This window comes from Salvelinus fontinalis, chromosome 16, assembly GCF_029448725.1.
Source record: "Salvelinus fontinalis isolate EN_2023a chromosome 16, ASM2944872v1, whole genome shotgun sequence".
In the NCBI taxonomy this organism is placed as follows: Eukaryota; Metazoa; Chordata; class Actinopteri; order Salmoniformes; family Salmonidae; genus Salvelinus; species Salvelinus fontinalis.
In genome coordinates, this window is record NC_074680.1 from 11,726,321 (window position 1) to 11,741,139 (window position 14,819).

General features: G+C 43.9%; 1 protein-coding gene across 1 annotated transcript; it reads left to right on the plus strand.

Moving 5' to 3' along the window:
• The first annotated feature begins 544 nt into the window (after positions 1–544).
• ythdf2 (YTH N6-methyladenosine RNA binding protein F2) lies at positions 545–13,333 on the plus strand. The gene is made up of 6 exons (XM_055864391.1): positions 545–749; positions 971–995; positions 2,226–2,302; positions 2,945–4,573; positions 6,837–6,905; positions 12,075–13,333. Exons 1-6 carry the CDS (start codon positions 723–725, stop codon positions 12,096–12,098), a joined length of 1,851 nt encoding a protein of 616 aa, XP_055720366.1. The 5' UTR covers positions 545–722; the 3' UTR covers positions 12,099–13,333.
• Positions 13,334–14,819: the final 1,486 nt, after the last annotated feature.

Consider the following 14,819-nt stretch of genomic DNA (forward strand, 5'->3'; position numbering starts at 1 on the left):
AGTGGCTCGGGGAACAAAACATCGATATTTTGGGTCCATGGCCAGGAAACTCCCCAGACCTTAATCCCATTGAGAATTTGTGGTCAATCCTCAAGGGGCGGGTGGACAAACAAAAACTCACAAATTCTGACAAACTCCAAGCATTGATTATGCAAGAATGGGCTGCCATCAGTCAGGATGTGGCCCAGAAGTTAATTGACAGCATGCCAGGGCGGATTGCAGAGGTCTTGAAAAAGAAGGGTCAACACTGCAAATATTGACTCTTTGCATCAACTTCATGTAATTGTCAATAAAAGCCTTTAACACTTATGAAATGCTTGTAAATATACTTCAGTATTCCATAGTAACATCTGACAAAAATATCTAAAGTCACTGAAGCAGCAAACCTTGAAAATGTATATTTGTGTCATTCTCAAAACTTTTGGCCAGGACTGTATTATAACAATATTTCCAAAAGCCTATTTTAAGTCTACCTGCATAATATAGTTCCTCCATGCCGTTGAGGGGCGCATATCCGTCATAAATAAACGCTATCGAAAAACCCGGCCTCTCAGCCATGTTGAGATGTCGCTCAGCGCTGAGAGCTGCAGCCCGCCATTGTGTAGATTCTAAGCTCTGTAGAGAGACAGGGGCACTTGGCTAACTCTCAAATAGACATTTCATATACCCTCCCACTTAAATTAAAAACGAATTAAAATACAAAAGGCTCCAGGGAGAAAGACATGTCAGCCAGCAGCCTTCTTGAACAGGTAAAGAGAGTCACTTTCTGAATATTTACGAGACAAATTTCCATCGAGACGTAGCTAGTTAGGATAACGTTAGCGTGTTCCAGAGGCAGTGACTCTCTGTAGTGCAGTAGGCCTGACCACCTGCTAAAGGACTGACTGGTGAATATACATTTCTTCATTTATTTTTCCCTTCCTCTCTTCTCATAAATCAAACCTTCATGAATCACCTGGACCCAATCCAGAGACCGAAAGGCCAAGGAAACAAAGGTAAGTCATCGTAACATGACAAGTTTGTTGGCTCTGTATGCGGATCTTTTTCGTGTGGTGTGTACGGAAACCCTCTTCTGCGTGGGCAAATGTGATGATGGCTCGCTAGCCAGCCAGATAGCAGGCCACTACCACCAAAGTGCCAATTTCGCTTCTATAGTTGATTGGACATGTGAACAAATTTCCGATAAGTTGTTAGTACTTACTTAGCTAATCCTTTAGTTTTATTACATTTACTGTCAGTTGTGCTAATACACAATTTTGTATTTTGAGGAAATCCGTCAGCGCTAGCTTTAACGGTCGCTAGTTAGTCTGGCTAGCTTGGTAGTTAGATTGTGCTACCTAACTGGGATTACTCTACATTTGCAAACTAGCTCGCTATACATTTCTCAAGCCAGACAGCTAGTTAGTGGCTAACTTGAGCGTTGGTTAAACGCTAGCGACTATCTCAATTGGAACATTTTACGTAAACTAAACAGGTTGTTCCATGTAGTTCCTTAACGCTAGCTGGCTAACCACGCGATTTAAAGGATTCTTCGCGCTCGTGAACATAAGCATGAATTGCCTGCCAATGACACGTCTTCGAGCATGCTGTTCTCACCGTACCAGTAACTTGGCTATTTTCACAATAACCATTACGCTTTAATGTTTTAGTTCAATATTTCGAGGCAACTTTGTTTACTAGCCAGGCCTGTTTTCCAGTTTGGCTGTTCGTTTTCAGATTCTGCTCATGTCAGGACGAACTGACACACGTCGGACACAAGTAAAAGTTATGTCATGACCCCGATCACTGATGTTAAATACCAATCGATTGAGTTTGTTCGTCCAAAAGTGCAACTAGAAACAGTATAGTACAGCAGCACCTCATCGCCTTTTTCCATTCCCTGTCAAGATACTTATGCAACTGATTCACTGTAATAAACAGGCCGTTTCGCATGTAGCGATAGTTCTACAGTTACACCAACATGAAAGACAACTGTTGTCCAACTCAACCAATCCAATGCTACCCATTTTAGTGCATTAAAACAGCATATTGTGCAATTTGTGGCAGTGAACTAAAGTTGTGCCATACTAGAGATGTATTATTAAATGTAAGGACTTCCTGATTCTTATTGTCATCCTACTCACCATCAGCCACAAATATGTAGGCCAATGACTAGTTGTAACTATTTCCACCTCATGCAAACAGATATATCCAGATGTCTTACATTGCTGCCTACTCTTTTCCAGTGCAAAACGGAGCTGTGACCCTAAAGGATACCTTGAATGATGAGTTTGAGCCTTACCTGAACACTCAGGCCAGACAGGTGAGTACCACTTCTATCAGTTTTACTAGGCCACACACTGCTCCTAACATTTGCCTGCTTAGACTGCCTTATTCATAGCGTTTGTTCAAGTAACATTTTAAAACCGCCTCAGTTTTAATGGAAATTATCAGGGTGATCAACAAGCTGTATGACTCATAGATTACGATGGTAAGCATGCAAAAAAGTGATATTTTGCTGTATAGCTTTACAGTAAATTACTTTTATACTGTTGCAATTCATCATGTGTCCAATCCAGGGCATTTAGCACATGAAAACTTCTCTCCTGGTTTACTACGTAGTCCATTTGCTTTCCTAGAATTCCAATTCATAATTAAACTGCCGTTCATCTTGTCGTAACTGCCTCGGTTGGCATCCATCATTGGGTGCCCCTCAGTAGAGTGGGCACTTCCCAGAAAAGTGGGCCACAATGGAAATAATGGAGCCTGTATTCCTCCAGTCAAAGGAATGCTGCATCCTTTTGTTGCGTAGCAATGCCACTGTTTCTCTTCATAAAGCAGTTCACTGGTGTGAAAATGGCCAGTTGTCCTAGTCTAGGGAGCGACAGAGGCTGAGGGAGATTTAGAAAAGGATGTAATGATTGAAATACAGTCAGCAGTCTAACTAGTGTTCTTCTCTTCCCAGAGCAATGCGTATACGGCCATGTCAGACTCCTACATGCCAAGTTACTACAGCCCTTCCATAGGATTCTCGTACTCCCTGAATGAGGCAACATGGTCCACTGGCGGCGACCCCCCCATGCCTTACCTGGCCTCGTATGGACAGCTGAGCAACGGGGAGCACCACTTCCTGCCCGACGCCATGTTCAGCCAACCCGGCCCGCTGGGCAGTAATCCCTTCCTGGGCCAGCACGGCTTTAACTTCTTCCCCAGTGGCATCGACTTCTCGGCCTGGGGCAACAACAGCTCTCAGGGACAGTCCACGCAGAGCTCTGGCTACAGCAGCAGCTACGCCTACGCGCCCAGCTCGCTAGGGGGCGCCATGATTGACGGACAGTCCCCCTTCACCCAGAACGAGCCCCTCAACAAAGCCCCCGGCATGAACAGCTTGGACAGCTTGGCGGGGCTTAAGATTGGAGGTGGTGCTGGGGAGATGGGGGCGCCCAAGGTCGTGGGCTCCGGCCTCCCCGGGGGACCCCTGGGCCACAGCCAGGTGTCTGGTGGAGCTCCCAGCATGCCACTGACCCCCATTGCCCCTGCCAAACCCGCATCCTGGGCAGACATTGCTGGCAAGCCTGCCAAGCCTCAGCCCAAGCTGAAAACCAAGGGGGGCATAGCGGGTACCAACCTGCCCCCTCCGCCCATCAAACACAACATGGACATCGGCACTTGGGACAACAAGGGGAACCTGCCTAAAGCGTCCACCCCACAGCATGCGCCTATCCCCAGCAATGGGCAGCCGCCCAATCAGGCCTCCCCTCAGCCTGGCACCATGGCCGGAGGGACCCCACAACTACAGCTCAGCAACGGACAGTTGGTGGCCCCTTTGGCCCAGCTTGGGCAGCACCAGTTCCCCCCGAACGGGCAGCAGGGCATGGGGGGGCAGCTGCAGGTCTCCCAGGGCCCCCCACCCACCACTCAGCCCACTCGCTGGGTCCCTCCACGGAACCGCGCTAACGGCTTTGGGGATGGCGGGGTGGGGCAGTCTCCCCCCAACTCTGGCGTGGGCGGGGTGCCGGTACCTTCAGAGCCCCACCCGGTGCTGGAGAAGCTGCGCCTGGTCAACAACTACAACCCCAAGGACTTTGACTGGAACCCCAAGCAGGGGCGTGTGTTCATCATCAAGAGCTACTCTGAAGACGACATCCACCGCTCCATCAAGTACAACATCTGGTGTAGCACAGAGCACGGCAACAAGCGGCTGGACGCCGCCTATCGCTCGCTGGGTGCTAAGGGCCCCCTCTACCTGCTCTTCAGCGTCAACGGCAGTGGCCACTTCTGCGGCGTGGCGGAGATGCGCTCGCCCGTGGACTACAACACCTGCGCCGGTGTGTGGTCGCAGGACAAGTGGAAGGGGCGCTTTGACGTGCGCTGGATCTTTGTTAAGGACGTTCCCAACAGCCAGCTACGGCACATCCGCCTGGAGAACAATGAGAACAAGCCAGTGACCAACTCGCGGGACACGCAGGAGGTGCCCCTGGACAAGGCACGGCAGGTGCTGAAGATCATCGCCGGCTACAAGCACACCACCTCCATCTTCGACGACTTCTCCCACTACGAGAAGCGCCAGGAGGAGGAGGAGTGTGTGAAAAAGGTAACGGCCTACCCTCCACGTACCTGGGGAAATGAATAGGCCTACACCTTGGGTTGTGTGATTGGGGGGGGGGGGAGGCATGGGAAGCTGTGTGTGTATGTGAACGTTCTGAGAGCATCTGGAGAGCTAAAAATCTGTTGGGCGTTATGTTGATGTAGATCATCAGTCGTTATGTTGATGTAGATCATCAGTCGTTATGTATGTGTTAATCTTACAATGTGCCATTCCAACAGAAAATGTAGATATACCATGAACAAAATACAGTACATTTAATATATATTCAATAAATGCTGACTAGTGTTGATCAGTAGTGTCGGTATTGAATGTATATTTCCAATTCGGTATATTTAATCAATGAGCAATGTCACGTTTTTGTTGTCGGAAATGTTATTAGGAATTGATTACTTTTGCATAGACATTTACAGTTGAAAATGATGCCCTCTTTGAGGTGGGTTTTCTGAAGTTATTTAGGAAGTGGTTCAGATGCTTGGCTCACCAAACCAATGCTCTAGGCCAGTAAGGCCACTATGTCCATATATACCATTTTAAAAGGGGGAGCAGAAAGGTTTTTGCAAGAATCAAGTAAACCAAATTTAGTCAACCTAAATGCCAGCAGTCACCCTTGTGCCCACCAAAATCCATTTTGTTGTTGACCTTTTCTAGTGACTCTCAAAATAATTGGAATATTCATTATTATGCGCCGTCTTTTTACAAAGGCTTCTATTCACATATGAAATGCATGTTTACATTGGCCCTTCAGTCTAAATGGCCATGGGCTCCCGAGTGACGCAGTGACCTATGGCACTGCATCTCAGTGCAAGAGGTGCCACTACAGTCCCTGGTTCGAATCCAGGCTGTATCACATCCTGCCGTGATTGGTAGTCCCATACGCCGGCGCACAATTGGTCCGCGGTAGGCCGTATATTATAAATAAGATTTTGTTCTTAACTGACTTGCCTCGTTAAATAAAGGTTCAATTAAAAAAAATACAAATAATGTATGTTAATCCTTTGTGATGTTGGGAACAAATGCTTGCTCAATGTACTAATGTTGATGACTTCCACTCACATCTGTGCAACAACTTGTTTTGAAGATGATATATTGAAGGCCATGTTATCAAAAGCTGTGTAAGTAGGATGACGGCATATTCAAATCTACAAGGTCTGGATTACTACAGTGTTTCTTTTTTACCTAGGCATTTATTGCACCCACCTGGTGTCCCATATCTAAATCAGTCCCTTGTTAGAAGGGAGGAATGGGGGGGGGGGGGGCCAGTAGGAACTGGCTTTGAGGTATAGATTAGAATTTGACGGCCCTATAGGCGTGCTCAGTTTCTGATTCATTGCCCATCTGTGTATATCATAATAGATTGTCAGAAAGGGGTACACTCTCTGTAGTTCTGTAACTCTGTATTACTGACCCTGTTTTTATAGTGACCACAGTGCTTGTTTGTCAGGTCTGAGATGTGGATACGACTTTCTTTACACCAAAACATAGGCCTAGTTATTGGGTTATATTAGACAGTCCTGTCTGCTGTGGCAACAATATGTTGCAAATTTACATTCTGCCTTGTACGTTTCCTTCAAGCTTATTTTGCTGAACCACAAATCATGCTTCCCTCTACACATCAAGTTCCAAAATAAAATGTTATTAGAGTACTTTGCCATCAGTAACTTCACATTGCAGGACTGAGGCTGTGTGCAAAACAGTCTGCATTTTTTACTGCGGAGAGGAAACTGCTCTGCACCTGGGGGTATTTCTCAGGGAAACTCCCCTGTAAATATTTGGAAAAGACTCAATATTTACTAGTTGTCAAAGATCAATGTATAACTGGTATTTTATCAATGAATTAACTATAGCTTCCACTTATCTAGAAAAACAAGCGATACGTGTTAATCATAGTTTTGTGGCATACATGTTGATCCAGATTGGTGATAACCACTGATTACTGACTGGTATTGATGGAATATCAACCCGCACTTAGGTTCCGGCTTCAGAGTAGAGCTGAGAGTCATGTGTGCTAGGAAGGTGATATACCTACAACTCAATTGATGAATGATCCTTGCTGTATAACGTAACAATGAAACAAAAGATTGTTTTAGAGAGCGATCATGGTTGACTAATTTTTCATGTATCCACTTTGAGACCACAAAGTCAATTTTTGTAAGTTCGTTAAGTTGATGCATGTATGCCTGAGATCGATTGAGGCCTCGCATCCTTCCTGTTCTGTTCCAAACTAAAGCCGGATGTTTTGTGTTACCAGGTGGAGGTCCAGGGAAGCGAGCCGTACCCCAGCAACCCAAACCCCAGCAGGAGTCATTACAGACTTCAGGTAACATGCCCTAACGCTCCCACCTACCCTTCGTTCTCTTGGACCAACCTTTTTGTATGGATTTATACTTCATTGGGCCAGGTAGCCTAGTGGTTAAGAACGTTGGGCCAGTAACCGAAACGTTGCTGGTTTGAATCGCCGAGCTGACTAGGTGATGTCTGTGCCTTTGAGCAAGGCACTTAACCCTAATTGCTCCTGTAAGTCGCTCTGGATAAGAGTGACCTATTATTGCTGATATTTCCACAGAGGTCAAAATATCACTCTGAAATTTTGAAAATTATCATAATGCCTTTTCAGTTTAAGCTTTTTGAAAAGAACGCCTGGAATTTCAGCTTGTTCAGTTGGGATGGTGTTTTTGGCCCACAACATGACATCAATCTGATTATTCTGACCAATGACCAGTCATTTATTTGCGCACAGTGCCTTCGGAAAGTATTCAGACCCCTTGACTTCTCCCACATTTTATTTTATAGCCTTATTTTAAAATAGTTTAAATAAATACAAATGTAAAAAATCTGCAATCTACACAATACCCCATAATGTCCAGGCGAAAACAGGTTTTTAGCCAATTCAATACAAATTAAAAAAACTTCAATGCCTTGTTGACGGTGCATGTCAGAGCAAAAACCAAGACATGAGGTCGAAGGAATTGTCCGTAGAGCTCCGAGACAGGATTGTGTCGAGGTGCAGATTGGTGGAAGGGTACCAAAAAATGTCTGCAGCATTGAAGGTCCCCAAGAACACAGTGGTCTCCATCATTCTTAAATGGAAGAAGTTTGGATCCACAAAGACACTTACTTAACTGAGCAATCGGGGGTGAATGGCTTTGGTCAGGGAGTTGACAATGAACCCAATTGTCACTGACCGAGCTCCTCTGAGGAGATTTGAGAAACTTCCAGAAGGATCACCATCTCTGCAGCACTCCACCAACCGGATGTTTTTCAGCTGCAAGGACTGAGAGAGTAGTCAGGATCGAGGCAAAGATGAACGGAACAATGTACAGATCTTTGAAAACCTGCTCCAGAGCGCTCAGGACCTCAGACTAGGGGGCAAAGGTTCACCTTCCAAAAGGACAACAGCCAAGACGACGCAGGAGTGGCTTCGGGACAAGTCTGAGTGGCCCGGCCAGAGCCCGGACTTGAACCCGATCGAACATCTGGAGAGACCTGAAAATAGCTGTGCAGCTACGCTCCCCATCCAACCTGACAGAGCTTGAGAGGATCTGAAATGGAGAAACTCTACAAATACAGGTGTGGCAAGCTTGTAGCGTCATACCCAAGAATACTCAATGTTGTAATCATGCCAAAGGTGTTTCAAGTACTGAGTAAAGGGTCTGAATACTTATGTAAATGTGATATTTCAGTTTATTTTTTTTATATAAATTAGCAAATATTTCTAAACCTGTTATTGTGTGTCGATTTTGAGGTGGGGGGAGACTATTTAATACATAAAAATGGGTCTGTAACGTAACATTTTTTAAGTCGAGGTGTCTGAATACGTACAGTGCCTTCGGAAAGTATCCGGACTTGAAATGGGTAAATTTTTCTGAGCACGTATATTTAAAAAGATTATATATTTTTTGACATGACTAAGAACACTGGGAAGTCAGCTCCAATTGAAACATTTTGGAGAAAGTATTCCCACGCATAAGACACGTGATCGTATACTAATTTAAGCAAGGTTTGAAATTTGTATGTTTTACCCACATATTATATCGGTTTGTGCTTCTTGCGGTCCATTTGCAGTCTACAAATAATTTGTAATTGTTTCGGCACCCGACGGTCCGCGGCTGATTCTTGTTGACCCCTGTTCTGGAGTCTAGACGATCCTTTCTGCCGAGGCTGTGTACATGAACATGCTGAATATAAATGTAACCTGCAACAATTTCAATGATTTTACTGAGTTACAGTTCATACACTGCTCCAAAAAAATAAAGGGAACACTTAAACAACACAATGTAACTTCAAGTCAATCACACTGCTGTGAAATCAAACTGTCCACTTAGGAAGCAACACTGATTGACAATAAATTTCACATGCTGTTGTGCAAATGGAATAGACAAAAGGTGGAAATTATAGGCAATTAGCAAGACACCCCCAATAAAGGAGTGGTTCTGCAGGTGGTGACCACAGACCACTTCTCAGTTCCTATGCTTCCTGGCTGATGTTTTGGTCACTTTTGAATGCTGGCGGTGCTTTAGGTAGTGCAGCTCATCCAGGATGGCACATCAATGCGAGCTGTGGCAAGATGGTTTGCTGTGTCTGTCAGCGTAGTGTCCAGAGCATGGAGGCGCTACCAGGAGACAGGCCAGTACATCAGGAGACGTGGAGGAGGCCGTAGGAGGGCAACAACCCAGCAGCAGGACCGCTACCTCCGCCTTTGTGCTAGGAGGAGCACTGCCAGAGCCCTGCAAAATGACCTCCAGCAGGCCACAAATGTGCATGTGTCTGCTCAAACGGTCAGAAACAGACTCCATGAGGGTGGTATGAAGGCCCGACGTCCACAGGTGGGGGTTGTGCTTACAGCCCAACACCGTGCAGGACGTTTGGCATTTGCCAGAGAACACCAAGATTGGCAAATTCACCACTGGCGCCCTGTGCTCTTCAGAGATGAAAGCAGGTTCACACTGAGCACATGTGACAGACGTGACAGAGTCTGGAGATGCCGTGGAGAACGTTCTACTGCCTGCAACATCCTCCAGCATGACCGGTTTGGCGGTGGGTCAGTCATGGTGTGGGGTGGCATTTCTTTGTGGGGCCGCACAGCCCTCCATGTGCTCACCAGAGGTAGCCTGACTGCCATTAGGTACCGAGATGAGATCCTCAGACCCCTTGTGAGACCATATGCTGGTGCGGTTGGCCCTGGGTTCCTCCTAATGCAAGACAATGCTCGACCTCATGTGGCTGGAGTGTGTCAGCAGTTCCTGCAAGAGGAAGGCATCGATGCTATGGACTGGCCCGCCCGTTCCCCAGACCTGAATCCAATTGAGCACATCTGGGACATCATGTCTCGCTCCATCCACCAACGCCACGTTACACCACAGACTGTCCAGGAGTTGGCAGATGCTTTAGTCCAGGTCTGGGAGGAGATCCCTCAGGAGACCATCCGCCACCTCATCAGGAGCATGCCCAGGCGTTGTAGGGAGGTCATACAAGCACGTGGAGGCCACACACACTACTGAGCCTCATTTTGACTTGTTTTAAGGACATTACATCAAAGTTGGATCAGCCTGTAGTGTGGTTTTCCACTTTAATTTTGAGTGTGACTCCAAATCCAGACCTCCATGGGTTGATAAATTTGTTTTCCATTGATCATTTTTGTTTGATTTTGTTGTCAGCACATTCAACTATGTAAAGAAAAAAGTATTTAATAAGAATATGTCATTCATTCAGATCTAGGATGTGTTATTTTAGTGTTCACTTTATTTTTTTGAGCAGTGTATAAGGAAATCAGTCAGTTGAAATAAATTCATTCCCAGTTACCTTAACAACCAGTCAGTATCTGCTGTGACCACCATTTGTCTCATGCAGTGCGAGATCTCCTTCGCATAGAATTGATCAGGCTGTTAATTGTGGAATGTTGTCTCCCATGAATTTGCAGGATATTGGAGAGAACTGGATCACATAGATCCAGAGCATCCCAGACATGCTCAATGGGTGACATGTCTGAGTATGCAGGCCATGGAAGAACTGGGACATTGTCAGCCCTGTTTCAGATCATTCAGTTCTCTGTTAATGGCTCTGGTAGTCATTTCTACAGTCAGCATGCCAATTGTACACTCCCTCTAATTGAGACATCTGTAGCATTATGACACAACTGCACATTTTAGTGGCCTTTTATTGTCCCCAGCACAAGGTGTGCCAGTGTAATGATCATACGGTTTAAGAATCGGACCCTTTAATAAACTTTTTTTTTTTTTTGTTGCCTAAAATGACATCTAATTGCCTGAACAAGGATATGCATGTTCTTGATTCCATTTGAAAGGATACACTTTGAAGTTTGTGGAAAAGTGAAATTAATCTAGCAAATTTTAGTTTTGGTACCATCTATTCCAGGTTAGGTGCAATTTAGATTTTGGCCACTAGATGAAAGCAGTGTATGTGCAGTTTTAAACTGATTCAATGAACTATTGTACTTCTATTCAAAATGTTGTATCAAGACTCCCCAAATGTGCCTAATTGGTTTATTAATACATTTAAGTTCATAACTGTGTACTCTCCTCATATAATAGCATGGTGTTCTTTCATTGTAATAGCTACTGTAAATTGGACAGTGCAGTTAGATTAATAAGAATTTAAGCTTTCTACCCATATCAGACATGTCTATGTCCTGGGAAATGTTCATGTTACTTACAGCCTCATGCTAATCACATTAGCCTACGTTAGCTCAACTGTCCCGGGGGGGGGGGTGTGACTCCAATCCTGTTGAGGTTAATCAGCTTCTTGAAATGCCACACCTGTCAAGTGGATTGATTATCTTGGCAAAGAATGGCTCACTAACAGCGACATAAACAAATTTGTGCAGAACATTTGAGAGCAACAAGGTTTTGGTGCATATTGAAATTACCTTAAATCTTTTATTTCAGCTCATGAAAAATGGGACCAACATTTTACATGTTGCGTTTAATATTTTTGTTCAGTGTTCCTAACTTCGTTGCTAATGTATAAAAATGAGTTACCAAACCCGCTTTGGTTAACTCTGAGGTCCCTCTGTGACCAATTTAGGGAAATCCTTTAATTTTAGGGCCGTCCATTGTCGGAATAACCTACAAAATTCCTTGCATCTTGATTCCCTGGTGTTGCGAGGGCAGTTTTTAGGACTCTGGTGTTACCTCAAATCCTCAATTAATTCATTCTCGATTGTAGTGTATTTTTTGAAGTTGTGCTTTGTTTAATTTGTATTTTATTTGTAATGTTAATTTTTCACCCTGTTTGTGGAAATGTTTACTCGGGGCGCCATTGGGAATGAGGCGATGGTCTCAATTGGGCTCCCCTGAATAAATAAAAGTTTTATATATTTAAAATAACATTTCACTATACACTGCACAGAGGTTTTGGTGCATGCCAGAATGATCTACAACATTCTGAAAAGCCCCAAATCTCTGAAGTGTATGTTGTGTTTTGATGTGAGTCCCCATACTGAACTCTTCTTGTTTTCTGTGTCCCACAGGAGCGCCAAGGACGTGTCAAGTAACAGTTACTGCTTTGGGCAAAAGACTGCAATAGCCCCCACTTTCCACCCCATCTCACATTCAGATCTTTCAAGAAATGCAAAATGGAGGGGGAAGTTAACCAAGGACAAAAAAATACGACTAAATGAAAACTTTCTTGATTTCTTTTTACTTTAAAAGACTTACTTCGAACTTGTAGTAAAAGAAAAAGAAATTGTTATTCATAGGACTACAACATAATACATAGCATCCTTAGGTGAATCTCTTTTGCCCCACCCAACCCCATTTCACTACATATGCTTTTTTTCTGGTATGCTTTTTTAAAAAATGTTTTTTTTTTTTTTTTTAACAATGATCATCTGTTTTTACAGTCCGAGAGCAAGTCTGTAATTCTTCTTACGTAAAATTCTAGTGGAAATGTTTAGTTTCGGCTACTACGCTACTATTAGTGCCGAAAGTCAAGGCAGGCCATTTGTTTAATTTCTTTGTAAACCCCTCCATCCTGTGGAAGATTAATGGATTCAATCAGGACGCAGATCAGGGGTCTCTTCAGTGGATATTTGTCGTGGGTACTGTCATCTCACCCTGTAAGGAGTTTGTTTCCAATGCTTCTGTCATAAAAAAGGAGAACTGAAATGAATGTTCGAGATGACCATGTTTTTTGGAGGGGTAAGGTGTGGGGGAATTGAAAGTAAAAACATTACGTTTAGAGCCTTGGTCATTGTATAATTATTTTATAGTGTTCAATTGTACAAAACGGGCCCTGTTTCCAGTCCTCTTTCTTGGACCTGTTCAGTAATGTTGCTTTTCTCTTGCCATTTTTGTTTCTTCCTCCCCTTCCGTTTTCTTAAAGACCAAGCTGACAGTGGCCTCGCCCTGACTCTTTCTATTAATCAGTTCAAAGTAATAAATGTGGTATACTCAGCAAGAACATGTGCGTTCCCCTCGTTTGACTGTAAGCACTTGTCATGCTGTGTGCTTCCTTTTTCTGTATTTAAAGGTAAATGAATGTTTTATTACTTGGTAATTAAGCCCTATACCCTCGCACTTAATTCTACCCCAAACACCCCTCTTGCACCACTAACCACCTTTATCCCATCCACAATGTCCCCTCTTCTCTTCCCCTCCCCTGCTGGCTGCTCAAGCATACCACCACTACCCTTGCAAAATGTCAATGTTGGTGGAAAAAAATAAGGTCCTTTTTCAAAAACAACTGGCTTTTATCTGTGGCATAATAAAGATGCTCCACAAAAGTCCAGCTTGCTATTTTCTCTTCTTGAAACTAAGCTATGGGGGTTTTGGTAAGGACAGTGTTCATGTATTAGGCCAGTAGAATCTTGAGTGGTAGGTGTTTTCTATGTGCTGCTGTTGTCATACTTGTTGCGATCTTGTCATTGTGCTCAACTCTGCATCTGTAACTACATTTCGGGTCACTCAACTGGAGGCATTGGAGTGAATTTCAGCCTACATTTTGGGTATTTCAGTTAAGGGAGATTTGGATTTTGTAAGTGGCAATGCGGAAGATGTAGGCTTATTTTATGATGCCGTCTTGCTGTTGAATATGTTAGTAAAACAACTGGCATTAGCACAGACATGTGAAACATGCTTTCCGTATCTTGAGTTCCCTTAAGTGCAGGGTCACTCGGTAGGACTTTGTTTGGGATCATCAGTATGCAACGTTTAATTCATCATTCACATTATGGCCCTTGAAATTAGATCTCATTTAGACATAATTATAGTACTTCAAACACTGAAAATGAATCAGTCTTACCTTGACGTTATCACTGATCTGTCAGATTTGACCTGTAAAACATTGGCCTGCTGGAAGTCTTGCTTATCAAAACATGTTAGGTCAATGATTACCATACTCAAATGATGTGAAAAGTATTCTGACAGTGTTAAAGACCCATATGTCAGTTCAAAAAGGTTAAACACCAAGTGCTCTCCAACCTATGTGTAAGATCAGGGGTGTCAAACTCATTCCTCAGCTGGCTGAGTGTCTGTGGGTTAAGACCTAGACAACCAAGTGAGGGGAGTTCCTTACTAATTAGAGACCTTTAATTCATCAATCAAGGACAAGGGTGGAGTGAAAACCCAAATACCCAGTCCTCTGTGGAATGAATTTGACACGTGTTAGATACTTTTTCTGTTGTGGAAAAAACAACTGCAAAGTACCTCCAGTGAAGTAATCTTCCTTTTATAGGTTTTGCATACCAATTATTATTTTTGATATATATTTTGTCTATTGTCACTAAATGTATTCTTAATGCGAGTCCCATCATGTAGGTGTCCTCAACACATACTGGTGATGAATCTGAAAAGCAAGACTCCTCTTTGTCAGAGGAGCGATACCTCACCGACCCATCCATTCAGATCACGGGTCGGATTATGCTTCTAGCCTTTAACACTTCCTGATGTAGCCTATTTAGCAGCCCAATTCAGATCTTTTGCTCAATTATTGGTAAAATAACTTGTCATAAGATCTGAATTGGAAGGGTCTGTAACCACGGCCTTTGTGTGCATTGTTTATATTAAAAGAAAATTGTGTACAAGAGCATATTCACTAGCCTCGCAAATCGCCTGATCTCATGAGTTTACGTGAATGGTTCGCTACCACGGAATCATAGCGCAATAGTGCCGTGTTCACGTAATGTTGGAAACTGACATTTCCAACTTGGTAACCTGGGTGGAAGAGTCAAATCCAGAGTTTCCCACTTGGGAGGTACCAGAATCAACCAATAGGA

Bases quoted from the DNA above. Each gene is read 5' to 3' on its own strand.
- ythdf2 (XM_055864391.1), top strand. From the start codon at position 723: ATGTCAGCCAGCAGCCTTCTTGAACAG. The intron at 4,574-6,836 runs GTAACGGCCTAC...TTGTGTTACCAG, and splicing joins AGGAGGAGTGTGTGAAAAAG to GTGGAGGTCCAGGGAAGCGA. The intron at 6,906-12,074 runs GTAACATGCCCT...TGTGTCCCACAG, and splicing joins GGAGTCATTACAGACTTCAG to GAGCGCCAAGGACGTGTCAA.